General features: G+C 43.8%; 1 protein-coding gene across 1 annotated transcript; it reads right to left on the bottom strand.

Annotated features, from left to right (window-relative positions):
* Window positions 1-261: 261 nt before the first annotated feature.
* Gp2 (glycoprotein 2) lies at window positions 262-15821 on the bottom strand. Its single transcript, NM_134418.3, has 11 exons — window positions 15780-15821; window positions 14575-14710; window positions 11765-12208; window positions 10361-10471; window positions 9667-9878; window positions 9039-9187; window positions 7640-7885; window positions 6519-6681; window positions 4812-4896; window positions 3151-3195; window positions 262-547 (listed from the first exon to the last, which is right to left on the bottom strand). Exons 2-11 carry the CDS (start codon window positions 14660-14662, stop codon window positions 489-491), a joined length of 1602 nt encoding a protein of 533 aa, NP_599245.2. The 5' UTR covers window positions 14663-14710; window positions 15780-15821; the 3' UTR covers window positions 262-488.
* Between the last annotated feature and the right edge of the window lie 1464 nt (window positions 15822-17285).

Genomic DNA, 17285 nt, shown 5'->3' on the forward strand with positions numbered 1-17285 from the left:
ATCCACTATCATCAGATTATTTAATATACTCTTTAGAAATCCTAATTAGTAAGGAAAGCATCTGATATGCTTCCAGTGTACAGGCCCCAAGTGTAGAGATGCGTGTAGTTCTAGGGACCATTGTAGTGGTGGAGAGCTTAGAGAACTAGTGGAACCAGTCTCCCCTTTGAGAGTCTTCAACCTCCTCCCCACAACTGCATGTGTCCCAGGCTCACTGTTTAGACCAGAATGGAAACATATCACAAAGAATAAATGCAAGGGTTCATGTATTCATGACATCGGCTGTCAGGACAAGAGAGATTTTGAAAGAATCATGGGATTTGCCCTTTTCTGCCCACTAACAGGACAACTCTAACCAGGAGTTATCAATACACATTGCATTTCCTGGGCTGTTCACATGATTCACAGAGGGATTCAGTTCTACTGAACGGTGGATATGAGCCATTGCCAGAGGGAAGAACTTTAAGGCCAGGTGCCCAGCTGGACTCTCAGAACAGCCAGGCCAGGAAGACAGGCAGGAAGAACGTGGGCCAGGCCAACAGGAACCCTGAAATACAAGAGACACGAGTCAAATGTTAAGCTTTGATGACACTTAACAGTCAATGCCAGATGGCCTCCTTGCCACTTGCTGCAGAAAAACCAGAAGGCAGCATAGCTCAAAATTTGGTTGGGACAACAACTGCTTTTTCCATTTTCTTCTGGGTACACAGACAGGGATCTTCTCAGTCTTCTTTGCAAAGAGGTGATACCAGGAGACTAGACCTTGTCAGTGAAATAAGGATGAAAATTATAAATTTCCCTTGTTGGGTAGTAATAAAAGCCTCCAGCATATTCTCTCATTTGCCAAATATCCTGGATCTGACTCACAGAACATAGTGATGTTACCAAGAATTACCAGAGGGTAAGAGGAGTATGAGTTTCTAAGGACTAGATCATAACTGTATTCCCTAGCACAAAGGCATAGAGGATTTAGGGTTATTGGCTAGAGTTTGTGCATCACTTACAGTGACTAATAAAGAATAGACCAAAAGACATGATTAGAATGCACCACCTCTGAGGCTTACTATTTAGATAGGAACCTCAGGTCCGCAACTACCTGGGTAGACGTGGACAAAACATTATGTGTCTTTTTTGCCCAATTTTCCTTATATAGAAAATGTAACTATTTATAGTACCTATTGATATATTAGATTTCATAAGATTTCAATAAATCAGTTCATATCAAGCATTTAGTATAGCACTTGTGGACTGGAAACTATATCTCAGTGACAACCTGCTTACATGGCAAACCGGTGGTCTTAGGTTCAATCCCCGATGCCACAATAAAATAAAATGTAAAATATGTGCCTACAACATGGGAAGCATTGCATAAGTGTTGGTTTTGAAAACTAGACTTTGATATCTTGTGTGTGTGTGTGTGTGTGCGTGTGTGTGTGTGTGTGTGTGTGTGTGTGTGTTCTGCGTACTATTGTATGTTCGGTGTTAGGGAGGGGGAAATATTTGATGGCAGATGTTTTGTATAAGCATGTCAACCCCCTTTGACACCACTACCAAATTAGACATCTCTCCACCCCCAACAATTCAAAGTAATTTGGTGATATACTAGAGAGTGGGGAGGGGAGCACATGATCTTCAGACACACAAATTATGACAGAGCGTTTTTACGATGAGAGATGAGACCTAGTTAATGCTGAAGCATCAGAAGTGAATCTGAGTGATGGCAAACTATGAGAACCACAGAGCCCTCTTGTGGCAGCTTGCTGCCTCTTGTTAGATCCATTCCCTCCACCTCTAGAAGGTGCCAACATTCACAGCCCACCCAAGAAGAGAGACAGTTCAGCAGGTTGGAAAGTCACTGTTCTGATCACTGTGCTAAGCTAAAAAGGTGACGAAAATGGGGGAGACTTGAGGTGACTGACTCCCAGGCACTTTTGCTCTGTGCTCTGTGCATGTCATAAAATCACACAACGAGTTTTAATTTTCTGGATACCATAGAAGTTACCACTGAACTGTTCTTGCCTGGGACATATTTAGACTGACGTAAAGTTGAGGTCTTGAACATGAAAAGACCATTTTCCTGCCTATGTTTAAAATATCTGTTTTTCAGAGGATAGAAAAAATATGTTTTCCATCTTGTCCAAAACACATTCTTTGATGTCTCTGGCCTTAAATTCCACCTCATTCATCAAAGCCCCATTTGGATACTGTGCCATCTGAACTCTCTTGACTTCCTCTGATATGGTTAATTAGGCCTCCATGCACTCCTGCTCCCTCTATCTGCTTGTCCCTGAGCATCTTATGCCTATGTCTCATTTATTTAGTCAGCTGATGTTGCTTCTGCCTGTTCAGCTCCATTCACCTAATACTTCCCGATCCAGAGACACTTTCTCTCTAGGTCAAATGATTTCTCTAACAGTTCTTCCAATCCATGATCTCTTCCTGCTTTGATCATTACCCCATCAGACACTGCGTGGGCATAGGCCATCCCAAACAGAGATTCCATTTCCAAGGTTCCTTTGCAGCCAGGGGTGGCCACATAGCTAGATAATAAACAAGGAGACATAAATGGAGGTGTTGGGGGCCAGCCGTCGACATGCTCCACAACACTCACTGACTTCCTTCATTGTTCCCCTGTCCTGAACTCTGGATGCTAACTTACACCATTAAACTGATGACCTCACATGAGAGAGCAAGCAGGAAGGAGCTTGAATCCTTGACTGATCATTCTATCCTGGATTCTCTTACACATAAGATTCCACTCGTCTTACAGAAATAAACGTCTCTCTAATTTGAGACTTTATTACTTATGTCTGTAACTTCTATCACACCACCCATCTTTTATTGCTAACTAAACTATTTTTTTATTTATTTCTCATCCTGGAACACAAGCTCTCTGAGGGAAGGTACCTGCTCTGACTTGATCAGCATCGTATTATCAGTTCCTAGAGCACACAGTCTTACTTGGTAAACATTTGCTGTTGAGCACCTGGCTCCACTGCTAGATCCACTCTAGGGTTAGCCTCATTTCACTAAGCCATGGTTCCAAGCACAGGACCTGACACATTGAAGGGGATGCATAGATGTAGAGGGTTGGAGGACAAAAGGAAAGACTTGGTAGTGCTGTGAGAAAAGCATAAGGAAGCCATGTACCTGTACTTCGGGGAGTCCCGTTGGAGGTATCAGGATTCTGAACACCTGTGGGCAAGAGCAGCAGGTGAGGGTCTCCTTGGTCATGCGCTGATGGCTGCTGCCATGGAGCTACAGCTGATCCCAATCTTCCTGGGTCCCAGTCATTACCCTCACAAGCAGTCCTCACCGTGAAGGTTTCTGTCATCTGGCAGGTACATATCTAAGCACATTCCATCTAATTTTCCTAATGGATTTGTGGGGAAAGTACCTCCATCTCCCATTTGCCAGTGGGAAGAGAGAGGCTCAGTGATGTTAAGGAACTTGCTATGTTGATTTTTCAGACAGTAGCAAGAGCTGGAATTCCAGCCCTCGATGGTGGCTACTTTCCATTGTCAACCAGAGGTGCCTAGGAGATGGTAAAGCACAGCTCAGGGTGTGTGTGTGTGTGTGTGTGTGTGTGTGTGTGTGTGTGTGTGTGTGTGTGTGTGTGTGTATTATCCAGAGAAGATCAACTAAAGGAGTCAAAAACTTCCCTGAATGTGCACAGTACTATTCTATAGCCTGGGAAACTTGGGGGTTTCAAAGCAGGAAGTTTGAAAGTTCCATGATTCACTCCTTTTCTCTCCCTCCCCTCCCCTCTCCCTTCCCCTTCCTGGTTGCAATAAATTGAGCATCTTTGTTCTGCCTCACCCTTTTTCTGTGGCATTCTGCCTGAATAGAGGCCCATAGATTAGAGGCAAGTCACTGTGGACTGAAACCTCGAAACCATGAGACAAAATAGATCTTTCCTCCTTTAAGTCAATTCCAGTCACAGAAACAGACAGCTAACAAAACCTGTGGACTACTTTCCAAGGAGGATGCCCATAATCCTCCTCTTCAAATTGTCCTGGGACACCACACAAGGCTCTAAGCTGAGAGCTCAATAAGGGGACAGGACCACTCAAGGCAGAGCCTTCTTCACGTGACAGCTCAACTTGTTCTTCGCAGAGGCTGAGCGGGAGTAGGGTTACCTCCCGAGGCTGCCCAGAACAGCAAAGCTGATGATACACATAAAACTGTTTGGCACAGAGTGAAAGTGAAAATATTATTTGACAGGAATTAACATAACTGCATCTTAATTTCTTCAAGCCAGAAAGTTCTTTCTTGTTTGGTAGGAGAGGCTCTTAACTCCTCCATTCAGGTGGCAATACAAATCATGAAAGTACTATAGACACTTGTGTAAGATAGATGAAAACTTACAGAGTGGTTGCTTAGCTACCCCTCTGTCCTATCTCCAGAGGACCATAGCTACATTTTGGAAAGGACAGTCAACCTAAAGGGCCCTGTATACGCTGTGAGGAAAGGCAGTGAAATAGACTCATCTGGTTTCATTCTAACTCCTGCCAATCATAAACAAGTGATCTTAGATAAATCTATTAATCTCTCTGAGCCTTGAATTTTAACCAATCAAAAGGAAACAATCATGGAGGGATTAAGTATTCTGACAAATGTAAGAGTTATACCTAGTCTCTAACACTTAGGCACCACCATAAATGCCAAAACTCATAGAAAGACATTCATCACTAATGGGTGAACCGAAAAAGCAGAAAAACCCAAGGCTGCTGGCATTGATGACTCTAGACATCTAAGATTAATTAACAGCACGTGGCCATCTATCCTTGTACCAAGTCTCACCCACTTACTTTTCTTAGTGATGGGTCCTATATCCAGAACCCGAGTTAAGTCGATGGCTGGTTCACTACTGCGAAGTCGACTTGTAGAGCAAGACTGTAGAGACATAGAACTCATTATATTAGAATGCAAACACCCGGTCCCTATGTACAGCATATCACAGATATAGATATGGATATCTGTGGACCCATGGCCTAAGCACTTGGATATCCTATCATATGGCCTTCTTTCTGATGGTGTGGTTTCTGTCAACTGTGAGAATTCAGTCAAACCTTAACACACTTGAGTTTGAATCTCATCTCTATTCTCTCTTATACAATTGGGACAAATGTCTTCATCTGTCTATTATAATCAACAGTTCATGTTTGGTTTTCTTTTGTCAGTTACTCATACATTCATTTATTCATTTATGCATACAAGCAAGTAAGAAGGTCAAGGACTAACACCAACTGTCTTTCTCCATTGCTGCCCACCTTACTTTTTTGATACATGGTTTCTCAGTTATCCTAGGGCTTGTTATTTTGGTTAGGCTGGTGATACAGTGAGTCCCCAAAATCATTCTGTCTCTGCACTCCCAGGACTTGGGTTATAGATACATGCCACAATCCTAGTTTTCATATGCATTCTGGGTACCCAAACTTGGGCTCTTGTGCTTGCATAGCAGGCCTTTGACCACAGAGTTATGCACACCTGGTTTTAAATATTAAAATAAACCATAATAGTAGCAACATATAGACATGTTGAAAACACTCAAGGAACATCAGCCATTCAAAAAAGCGTCCAGTAGTGGTGAATGCATGGGCTCAGATGGGGACCATTCAAATCTGATATTCTAGTTCTGTGTGGGGCTTTGAGTTAGGAGCTTCTCTGATCCCTGGTTTCTTTATCTGCATAGTGAGGCTTCATTTCTTCATTGGGAGAGCTCAGTTAGGTAACAATGAAAGAACTGTGGTGGAAAGTGCCTGACATAGAGGGGGGACTAAAAAAAGCCTTACCACAGCAAGACACACACACACACACACACACACACACACACACACACACACATACACACACACACACACACATCCTTCATCTGAAAGCCTGAGGTAAAGAAGTCTTCAGTATTTGGGAATTTCTCAGTTTTGGTAATATTCACAGTCTTTACAAGCTACTCATCTATAATACAAGACTCTGCAACCCAAATATTCCAAAATCTGAAACATGTTGATCTTCATCTTGGTCCTCAAAAACTTTAAGATTTTTGGAACAATTTTGGGTTTGAGATCTTTGTATCAATTATGCTTAATCTATAATACCATAATTATTCATAATAATTGCTATACTAAGGAAAGCTGTTCTGCCTTCTAAAGAGACAACGATTACTCATAAATAGGCTTTGGGGATACTCAAAGTCTGTGCAGCGTCCTTCTTTAACCATTTCTCTTATAGTCATCTACCCATCCACCTGTCTCTCCACCTCTTCAAGCATCCATCCATCCATCCATCCATCCATCCATCCATCCATCCATCCATCCATCCAGTTATTCATCTATACAGCCAATTTCTTCCCTCCTTCCTCCCTCTCTTTTCTTTCTCCCCCTCTCTCCCCCTCCTTCTTTCCTACCTTCCTTCCCTCTATGCATTTATCCAATCTTCTTTCCATCCATGCCTCCATCTGTAAACCCAATAAATGTATATAGAGAACCTACTGGGCGTCAGTCCAAAAAGACACTCACTGGTTGACACTGTTCAGTAGTGGAGTCACACAGGTAAACCTCACAATGCAGGAAAACTAGGTCATAATTTCCAGCAAACATGAACATCTGCACTGAAAATCGGCTTTCCGAGGACACCCCATTCTCCTCCACATTGATGGTGGAATCACGTTGGTTTGGGCATCTAGGAAAATGAAAAGGGCAAAGGAGTAACTTCTAACCAAACACTGAAAAATTGCCATCATACTTTGATGACATTTTTCTAGTCCATCATTCCTCAATAAGATTTTGTAGTTTAAATTTTGGGGTTCACAGTTTCTAGGGCAAGTCCCCATTTTTAGGTAAGTAATCCAGGGCTGGTTAATTATTCTTGTTATCCCTCCATGGTCTAGTTTATTTGGTTTTTTTTCACATTATTTAAAAAATTCTGTATTACTGAAAATTATATGCATATGAAATGTGATCATGCCCTCCATTTCCCCAATTCCTCCATGTGTCCCTTGACTGTAGAGCAGAGATAATCATGTCCATTTCATATGACTAATATGAACAAGCACTCAATGGGGCTGCCGTGTTCATTTTCTCATCACAGTGCTTGGCATACATCTGAACTCAAAGACAAATATTACCAAGGACCATTAATATCATTTGAATTGTGACCTCAAAATAGGCATGGTTTTTTTTTTTTTTTTTTTTTTTTGGTTCTTTTTTTCGGAGCTGGGGACCGAACCCAGGGCCTTGCGCTTCCTAGGTAAGCATTTCCTTTGTTTTTATCATTAAATAATATCCAATCATATCCTGTCCTATACTGTTTGTAATATCATGTCCACTTTAATCAATTTAAATATCTATATACTGGTCCATTATCACTTCATTGTGCTACGCTTTTACAGGAAAATGATCAAGAACACTGAAATGGGAAATGATTGGTATTTCTGTACTGGACTCACCCAATTTGTTTTAATACTTTAGGTTAATATGTCAGGAATAACATTCCAAGATCAAACAGGATGCTTACAATATGTAATGTCAAATTATGTCCAAGTGGGGTGAACCAATTTACACTTCTGCCAACACTGGAGAAGGTTTTACCCAAAACTTAGTTATGACAAAAACAAACAAATCGCAGAGTCTCCCGATACCTGTTCCTGATGATGAAGTACTTCACAATGTCATTCCTGTCTCCTGAAGGGGTGGCATAGCAGTTGGTCAGCAACAGTTTGAACCTGGAGGTATCACCCCTATTCAAGAGGACGCCCACGTAGAGTATATTCTCCACTGGAAGCAACACTTTGCTTCCTTCATAAGGGTGTGTGTAGCTTTGGTCTTGGAAGAGTGCCATCGTAACAGTGAACTCTCCTGCTCCACCCACATCAACATTCAGGGAACTGAGACAAGGGAAAGCACAAGAGTGGGTATATCAGGCTTTGAACAGAAAGGGCAACTAAATCAAGCCCTGTGTTAGTATAAAGCTATGGGGGGATGGGAAGATGCATCTCTGATCTCTAAATTAACAGCTGATGATCCTTTGAAACAGCACTTTTATTGGCATCTAAGCACTGAACTTGGCAGACAGTTGAGCCTGTCTCCAGGATCTGTACCCATTTCACCCAGTATGACAAGTACATTAAGCTCTTACTCAAGGAAGAAGAGTTAGTAAACAGTGCCATCTTATCACCTGGGCAACAAGGATTGAGTTCAGATCTTATAGGCTCACTATTTTTAGCCTTATGTCCTGTTTCTCCACCCCACAATCTTCAGATGAACCCATTTGAACCAGATGAATGGCTTTCATTTTTATATTTATGAGCATAGGCTCCAAGACACTTAAAGCTTGGAAACATTTGAACTTCAGCATTTTTAACCCGTTTAATCCTGCAATTGAGAGTCCAGGAGGCAATTGGGAGATGGGACAGGCACCCTGGATTTCTGGATGACAGTTTAGAAAAAAACCCTGGCAATTCCAGGACTATGTAAATAAACCCAGGTCAATAAGTTTCATTCCAGGCAAAGGTGTGGTGAGAAACAGATGCAAACAGAAGCCTGGATCCCATTCCACCTGGACTGTTGTTTCGGTCTCTTTCTGCTGAGGATAGGTGCTGTTTCTTCAAAGGTAGACTTAAATCCCAAGCCTTCAATAAAGCCTCTATATCCCCTTCTGATCTCTACCCCAAGAGATTAGGTCTGGGACCTGTGTCCACTGACCCAAAACACCCCAAGCTTCTTCTACATTGCATTGTCTAATTATTAATTAAGATATGCTTCATTGCTTGCTGCCTTTCTTCTCAATAGACAGTTCCTGGAGTATTTGTTTTCTGAGCACATCTTAAGCACTTATCAATGGTATAGTGCTGCCTCATAGTGGATGTCTTCACTATTCATAAGTGCCTTGATCAGGCTGAAAGTTCTTAACTATAATTCAGAAATGGACAAATTAGGGAGTGGAAGCTCTTGAAGCAGGTTGGTAACACTGTGTGGACATTATAGATTGTGTGATCAATGTCAGAGCTACATGTCAAAGATCAAAGGTCAAGACAATACCTTACGATGGGCTGGAGTGCAGTTTGGAGACTGACATTCATGTCCAGAGGGTAGGCACACTGGAAGTTGACGTTGACAAGGAAGTCCCTGATAATGAAATCAGTGGCCAAGGAGAGGGTGTTTCTATAGATGGCATGGGTCCCATTGTTCTTTGGCACAAAACAAAACCAAAAACAAACCATATGTATTTATTATGCAGATGTGTGTAGGTGTATGTTGAACTCAGATCTGTCTGGTTCCATCGTCAGTGTTCCCAGGAATGGAGCCCCTTGAATTCTGGCCTCCAGGGAGTAGGGTTTCTCTTCTGCCTGTTGTGCTAACCCAGAGTATGGGAAGCCCAGAGTAAACACTAGAAAATGAATGACTGACCCTGTGGAAGAGCCAGAGGTTGATGTTGTTGCTCTTCCTTCACCACCCTTAATTAAGATCATCATATTAGAGCCCACTTTATAAAGTTCAAGTGTTAATCCCAGCCTAAGCTCTTTAACATGGACCAGAGTGTGTAAAATCACATAGCCCTGGAGGTCCAAAGAGGATAAGACATTTGCCTAAGATCTCACAGCTAGGAAGATGTTCCCATTAGCACAGATCTTATCTTCCGGTAGCGATGGGCGTGAACAGCACTTACCTCCAGGATGTTCCCACAGTCATTAGCCACAACAGGGCTGGTCGTGGACACCCAGTTGTTGGGCTCATCTTTCATGGTACCTCTGCAGTTCCGGTCATTCAGGTAGGTGATGATGTCCTCCTTGAAACCCAGACCTCCCAGCAAACACTTGTCCAGCTTCACCTTGATCTCATTAGCCCCACAGTCCAGAAGAGGCTGCAAACTCTGAGGGTCTAGGAGGCCAAGAGGGAGGTCAGTAGAGTGAAGAGGGGACTAGAAACAATGATGGGCATCTACATTCTCTGCCTTGCCCCATGCCTATCAGGGTGCTGAATAGACTAGATGGGGTCTGGGACTCCAATAGAAATCACACTCAAACTGATAAGGAGGCCTCTGCTCCAAGACTTCTAAGCATCTGAGGTACAGATGTGGCTTAGCTGCTGTTTGGAAGACAAAATGGTCCTCCTGTTTTCATCTTTATTCTAGATTAAACCAAAGCCCACACCATAGCCACTTGTTGCTAGAGTATTTCAGCAGCTGACCTGGAAGTTTGGTCTGGCCCCGCCCTCTCTCACCCTTGCAAACTCACTGGCTTGTAACTCTCAAGGCTTCCCCAATGTCCATTTTATGGCCCCTTCCTCTGGTCCCTGCCCCTTCCCAACCCCCTAAGCCTCATGCCTCTTGCCCTGACTACTCAGCCCGAGGAGCTGCTCACCAGAAACATTGAGGTCTTGCCTACAGACACAGGTCCAGCTGTTATTTTGGAATACACATTCCTCCTCAGGACGACAAGCAATCTCACACTTTTTCGGTGCGGTGGAGGGGTCTAGAGGGAAGGAATGGAGAGGAAAGATTAGGATGCAGAGCAGGGTGGGTCTAAGTCCTCCCAAAGCAAGGCTCTCATTACATCACAGTCTTTCTAAACATATGAGATACTTGCCAGAAGAGCCATGGTCACAATTCACATTTCCTAGCTCCCAAACCCAGCAGAGGGAGTAATATCCCTGAAACTGCCTGGCAGGCCAAGTACTACGTTAACTACTTTCCATGCTATGGTCCGTTTAAGCCCTATGGTAGAAACCTGTGACAGAACAGAATAATTTTAATTCCATGGTTGCCAGCACTACATGGCCTGGGTTTAAGTACCAGCTCTTCTTATTCCAGCTCTGTGGTACAGGGACAGTGGTGACCTTTCTGTGTTCCAGACCCTAATAGGAACAACTACATGGATCCTACTTCCTGTACTGAGTAGGGAGTTTCAGTGCACTGGTATGATTAAAGAAGAATGGTAGTGAGTGTATTGTGGGCAGTGCAAGCTGTTAGCTTTACCCTTTGCTTCAGATCAGAAAACACGTTCTAAGAGGAGTACAGTTTGAGACAAGTAAAATTTGAATGAGCTTGGGTTCTTCCTATTGTTTGTATGTTTCTGTGTGTGCTTGTGTCTGTGTGTCTGTGTGTGTCTATCTGTGTGTCTGTGTATGTTTCTATGTGTGTGTCTGTGTGAGTCTATGTGTATGTCAGAGTGTCTTTGTATATATCTATGTGGGTTTGAATGTGTCTCTCTCTCTCTCTGTGTCTATATGTATCTTCGTGTGTGTATGTGTGTGTGTGTGTGTGTGTGTCTGTGTCTGTGTCTGTGCTGTATACATATGTGTGGGTGTGAGCACTCATGCATGCACAGAGGCTAGAGGAGGATGTCAGGTGTCCTGCTCAGTCACTCTTCACCTTATTCCCTTAAGACAGGGTCTCTCATTGTACTAAGATCCAACATCCTGTCCCTGGTTCCCACAGTAGCTGGCATGCTTGATCATGTTGCACTTCTTACATGGGTTCTGGGGATCTAAACTCTAAATGTGCCCACCATTTCATAGCAAGCACTTCTACTGCTAAGCCTCCTAACTAGCCCAATATTATGCAATATTCATTTACAAGTCAGGCTATCTCACACTCAAATGTAAATTTCAGGCTTGTACCTGACATGTCCCAAATTACATTTCCATGTGTATCCCTGACAGGAGCCCAGTGGTGGTTGCTTTGTTCAGTCTCCTCCTGACTGTCTCTTCTAGCTCCACTGAGTCCTGGGCACTAAAGCTCACATTTCCCTGCAGCTGCTGCTTACCTGTACAGTATCTCAGACTGCATTCAGGGGTGCCCTGTAACTTGTACACGTGATATTCTCCTGATTCTCCCAAACAGGCCTTCACCTGGACCTCAGAACTCCAGAAACAACAATTTTCATTCCAGTTGGCACAGGCTGTGCGGTTGACAATGCCATCTCCAAGGATGGGGTGTGATTCACTCAGCCACATGGGAGCATAGGTGTGGCACCGGTACACATTCACACAGGTCTCTGGCATCTTCACTCCCCCATCACCCACAAAGCGGTACCAGCCCCTCAGGTGACTATCACACTCCTCCGATGACACCGTGTTCTCTGTGCTTCTGGAGGGATCATTCAGGACGGTGTGATTCTGGCAGGGGTCAAAGCAGATGCCAGCACTTGATGAGCCGGGGGCTCCACAGTCCAAGTCCACATTGGAGGTGTTTCTGGGGTTTCCATAACCTGAGAAGAACAGAGAGCATGTGAGTTTATTGAGCAACTCCAAAACCCTTAGGGTTCTTAGCCCTTCTCCATTTTGCTTTGAATGTCCTACTGATCCCAACGAGACCAATAGGTACAGATTGCAGTAATTAACACCAAACTTTGTCATTCAGGAGGCAGAATGATCAGGAGCAAGGACATCCAGGCCAACACCTTGCACAACCCCCACTGCCCCACACTGGGTTACAAAGAACTTCTCTGTGGGCCACTAGCAAGATACCATGTAAGTCCTGCTCAACCATTGTTTGTTTTGCCCATAAATGTAGTATAATACTCCCTGAGAAAACTCTTAGTTGTTAGTAAAGTGAGTTAAGCAGAAATCAATATTGACATGTTGCTTAGTTTGGCAAAAGATGAGTCTTAAGATACATGTCTTAGGTAAAAGTTATCCTAAGTTGGATCCATCTCTAGAAGCAATCACAAATTTGTTTATAGCCCTTGGAATTTTCCCATGCATGCATGAACACACACACACACACACACACACACACACACACACACACACACACACACACTGACGGGGGCTTTTAGTGTATTATAAAATTAACATTGTTTCCTATCAGTAGATAACATTACAGGCCAGCATCTACAGACGCAACATGTCAATCATCCCCAAACTTAGTATTATTGGTATATTATTGACTGAGTTATTTATTATTGTACAGGTGTCTTCAAATAGAATTAAAGAACCCTTGGCCTCTACCCACCCAATTAAGAGGCTGCTTTTGAAGATTCCAAGCATCTTGAATGGTTTCGAAAGCCAAAATTATCTCCACTGAAAACCACTCACCGAACAGGCCCATTTCTGTTCTAGAGGAGGGTGAGCTAGGATGTCTGAAGAGCCAGAGAAACGACGAAGGGGATGGTCAGATGCTGGAAGAGGGGATTTAAGAGCAGCTCTGACCTGGCTGGTAACCTGGAAAGGTGCTGATGCTCTCAGGAGATTTTTTTTCCCAGAGATTCTCTTTAAAAATTAGTTTTGTGTAGGGGTCTGAAGAGATAGCTCAGTAAGTACAGCACCTTGTAAGCATGAAAGATGTGAGTTTGAGCATGGAGAACTCGCTTTTAAAAGCTAGGCACAGTGGTATGAGTTTCTAATCCCAGTGCTGGGGAGGTGGGAATAGGAAGGTCCTTGGGGGTTCACCAACCAGCCAGCCTAACCTACACCGAGACTGAGAAAGTGTGTTATAAAGCAAAGTGGATGGCACTGGAGGAATGGTAGAATGGTGCGCGTGCACACCTGTGTGCGCATGTGTGTGTGCGTGCGCGCGCACACATATGCAAATGCAAACATAGGATGTAGGGATGATTCTATTAATTCTGTTAATATTTATAAAATAAATATCCAACCGCTAAAGCTTTTGAAGACCCTCCCAGGGTCCTTTTGGGTATGTATGCTTCATTTGAGAGACAAAGCCTTCAAGGTTAAATGAGATGTCTTCCATATGATGCAGACCCAAGAGCCTAGGTCCAGCAAGTTACCTGCAGAATGATGAGCGAAGCACACCTTTGGGCTCACAATCTTATATGCATCAGTGAGACTTTTTTTCAAAGGAAGGAAAAGGCTGCTTTTCAGCTTTGCTCATGTATGTGTTTGCTCTAAGAAGAGGAATTGTCGTCCTTGTTATTCTTGGCTCATTTCCCACACACCCTGTGCTTTCCCATGGGAGTGAGAACTCAGTTCTCTCCCTACCCTCCCACCATAGGGCTCGAATTCGCACCTTTAGCATAGCTGGGAACTTTTGCTAGAACTGTCTGGGTTGCTCCCATTTGCAGACCTTGGGAGCTGGGTGTGGGTAATATCTCATTCTAATCTCAGCATTGTGTATTGTGGAGGCCAAGGCCAGAAGATGGAGAGCCAGCAAAACACACACACACACACACACACACACACACACACACACACACACACGCACACACACACACACATGCACACACACACACATGCACAGAGAGAGGGGGGAATCTTTGAAAAATAGAGATATTGTTAAATCTAGCACCTAGTTTTTATAGATGGGCAACTTGATAAAGAAGGGGAATAGAGTGGCAGAACGATCTCCCTTATCTTTCAGTCTGTGCTCTCTAATCACCTCCTGGAGGGACTGCACAAGCTAAGGTTCCTGGCTCCCCTTCCCTTTCAGGCTCTGAGAGAGTCCTGCCTCCCTTGCTCTTCTCTAGTCTTTGTTTCCAATTCCCTGGTTTTGGAACCAACCAAGCAGCCTTTTCTCCTCCCTTCCTCTGCTCCTTCCCCAGGTCTCCTGGAGCTTCTGGGATCCCTGGTGAGCAGACACTCACCTTGATGGGATCCCTGGTGAGCAGACACTCACCTTGATGTGTTGTAGATGGAAATACCAGTGTCAGAAGGCAGGAGGCTGCAGCCAGCCACAGCAGGTCACAAGCCACCATCCTTTTCATAAAGTGAGGCTTGCTGGTTATTCTGCAGCCTGCAGATCCTCCATAAATCTATAGAAAAGGAAAGGCTCACATTAGGTCAAGCTAACAGACCTTTAGCCCCTGGGTAAGGTTGAAACGCCTGTCGGCTCAGCACCTATCATATGACTCTATTTGCTTGAAGCCCCTTCCATGATTTGTCTCACTTAGGTCTCTGAACCACTCCAGAAAGGCACTGTTGTTGGTGAAGAAGTTTTGTCTTAAGAGTACATAATCCAAATAATATTGATGCAGCAACTTCTCTGAAAATACAGACATTACATGGCCAACATATGGCAACAGGTCCAGGTTCTCGGAACCCAAACTGTTAACATGACACGCAGAAATGGAGTGGGATGGGAATACGGGCATTTCAAGATGAAATCCATAGCAAGCTAGCAAAAGGTGGGTCAGAGCTGTAGACTTTCCAGGAGCAGTATCTGCAAAGTCCCTGCGTAGATGCAACTGACAGTCTCTGGAAATTGAAGGCAAGAATTCTAATGATTATTGGTATCTAGGGAGGAGAGTTCTATCTATCTTGATTATATGCATCAGGTTCTGCTAAGGCACTCTGGAATTTCACAAGTGGCACTATGTTAGAGACTATTCTAAGCCTTTTTCTCTCTGTACAGAAGAGGGCATACACTGGCATCCCAGTTTAAAAAGAATTACATGATGAAATAATTAATGAATGAAAAAGCAAGAAAGAAGCAAACAATATAAAGACAAAAAATGTCTGCTGACTTCCAGTGACATTTACCCTTTTGTGCCCTGAAAGGGGACCTCTGGGTGATTTCTTACAACCTCTAAAGGGTGGAAATTGGGGCTAGAAACCTGTTTCTGATGGAATATCATGAATAAATTATAAGAGAACAGAGACAGAGGAGTATCCAGGACTATGCTTTTAGAGATGCCAACCCAATTGGACACCTATGAGTAGGACTATGAACTGACTTATCTGAGGAACAGTTGACAATGGCTAAGGCCCAGAGTCACTTCTGGGTTCAGAAAGTTTGCAGATGGCCATAGCAAGTCCAGGACATAAAGAGGATGAAACTCACTGGGAGGAATAAATCCCACTGGGTTTTGGAACAGGACTTACCATAAAAGAAGCCAGAGTATCCTCCTTCCTCTGCCCAGTGTGGGAACATAGCCTGCTGCCTGCCTCTTTTATACTGACACTCCCCACCCATGTGGCTCTTCATGATTGGTGCTGAAGTAGGTCTGGCACTAAGTTCCCAGGCACTAGGACTTGAGGAACACAGGTAAGATAAGCCATTGACCATCAAGGGTAGCGAAAGAAGGGCTTTTGTGCCACCGGCATGGAAACTCTTCCAGAAGGTGCTGTTTCACACGAATGTTTCTCTGTAAGCAACTGCAATATGTACTTAAGGTTGGCGACACCAGGCGCAGTCAATACCCCACAATCATTATTTTCTCACATTGGATCTTCCAGTAAACCCACAAAGCTAATGTCATGTCCATTCCCACAGAGCAAACACTAATAAGAAGGAAGCGAAAATGCCTAAAGCAAAGTAGACAGAAACCAAATGGGCTTGTTTGCTCAGCAGAGATCCAATTCAATTCCTGCTCCTAGCTAATGACATTAGAACACTTCTGCTTGACTCACCTGGGGCCTGGGAATGTGCACAAAAGAAGGGACAGGTCTGAGAGCCCCCCATTCTTAGCACACAGAGTTTACCCAATTTTTGATGGAATGTTTAGAAAGGGTGAATTCTAGAATGAAAAAGAGATGTCTGAGGCTTTTGAACAAAATCAGCACTAGTGTAGCCTCTCCTCCGAGTCTTTAAAACAAGTGGACTAGCCTAGACACTGGCCAGCACAGAACTGTGACAATAGCTTTAAAGGTTTGTTCAGATTCTGTCCCTTCTCCAAGTCTTCCAATATCTAACCCCATTGTCCCCTGTGCACACAACTTTGTGTATCTCTTTTTCCTCCGAGGCCAATTATACCGCCCAAATATTCTTGGATGTGTGAATCTCTCCTTGGGTATGGTTGATTTGCCAGGGGCTCCACTCCCAGACACAATGGACTCTCCCTCTCCCAGCCAATATTACAGAAGCATTTTCTCAGCTAACATTTCTTTCCCTTGATAACTCACTGTAGCTTGTATCAAGGTGACAGAAAACCAATCAGAACAGGGAGCTTCAGTCCATCATGGAAGAGACCATAGTACAGAGTTTAGTCTGTGGCAGTGGGCATGTGGCAGAATTTGTTCACATCATGAAAGATCAGGAAGTAGAGAGCAAGACAGGAAGTGAGCTCAGGCCTAACATTGAAAGGTCTGCCTTCAAGTGATCTACTTCTGCCAACTGCACCCCACCTCTTAGAGGCTCCACAGCATCTCAGATAACACCACCACCTGCAAAACACATGTTGGAAAGAGGGACCTGTGAAGACCATTTCACATTCAAACTATAGCACAGAATGTCAAATTCATCCGCAGGCTGGGCCCCAGCTTCGATGCCTCTCCTGAGCTTCACAACCAGTCTCCAGGTTCTGTTTGGCTCCTCCTCCCGCGTTTAGACACTTGAGGGTCCCCCAAACTTAACAGCTTCCAATCTGAACTCATCAGCTTCCCTGACCC

Source organism: Rattus norvegicus, chromosome 1 (genome assembly GCF_036323735.1).
Source record: "Rattus norvegicus strain BN/NHsdMcwi chromosome 1, GRCr8, whole genome shotgun sequence".
Taxonomy (NCBI): domain Eukaryota; kingdom Metazoa; phylum Chordata; class Mammalia; order Rodentia; family Muridae; genus Rattus; species Rattus norvegicus.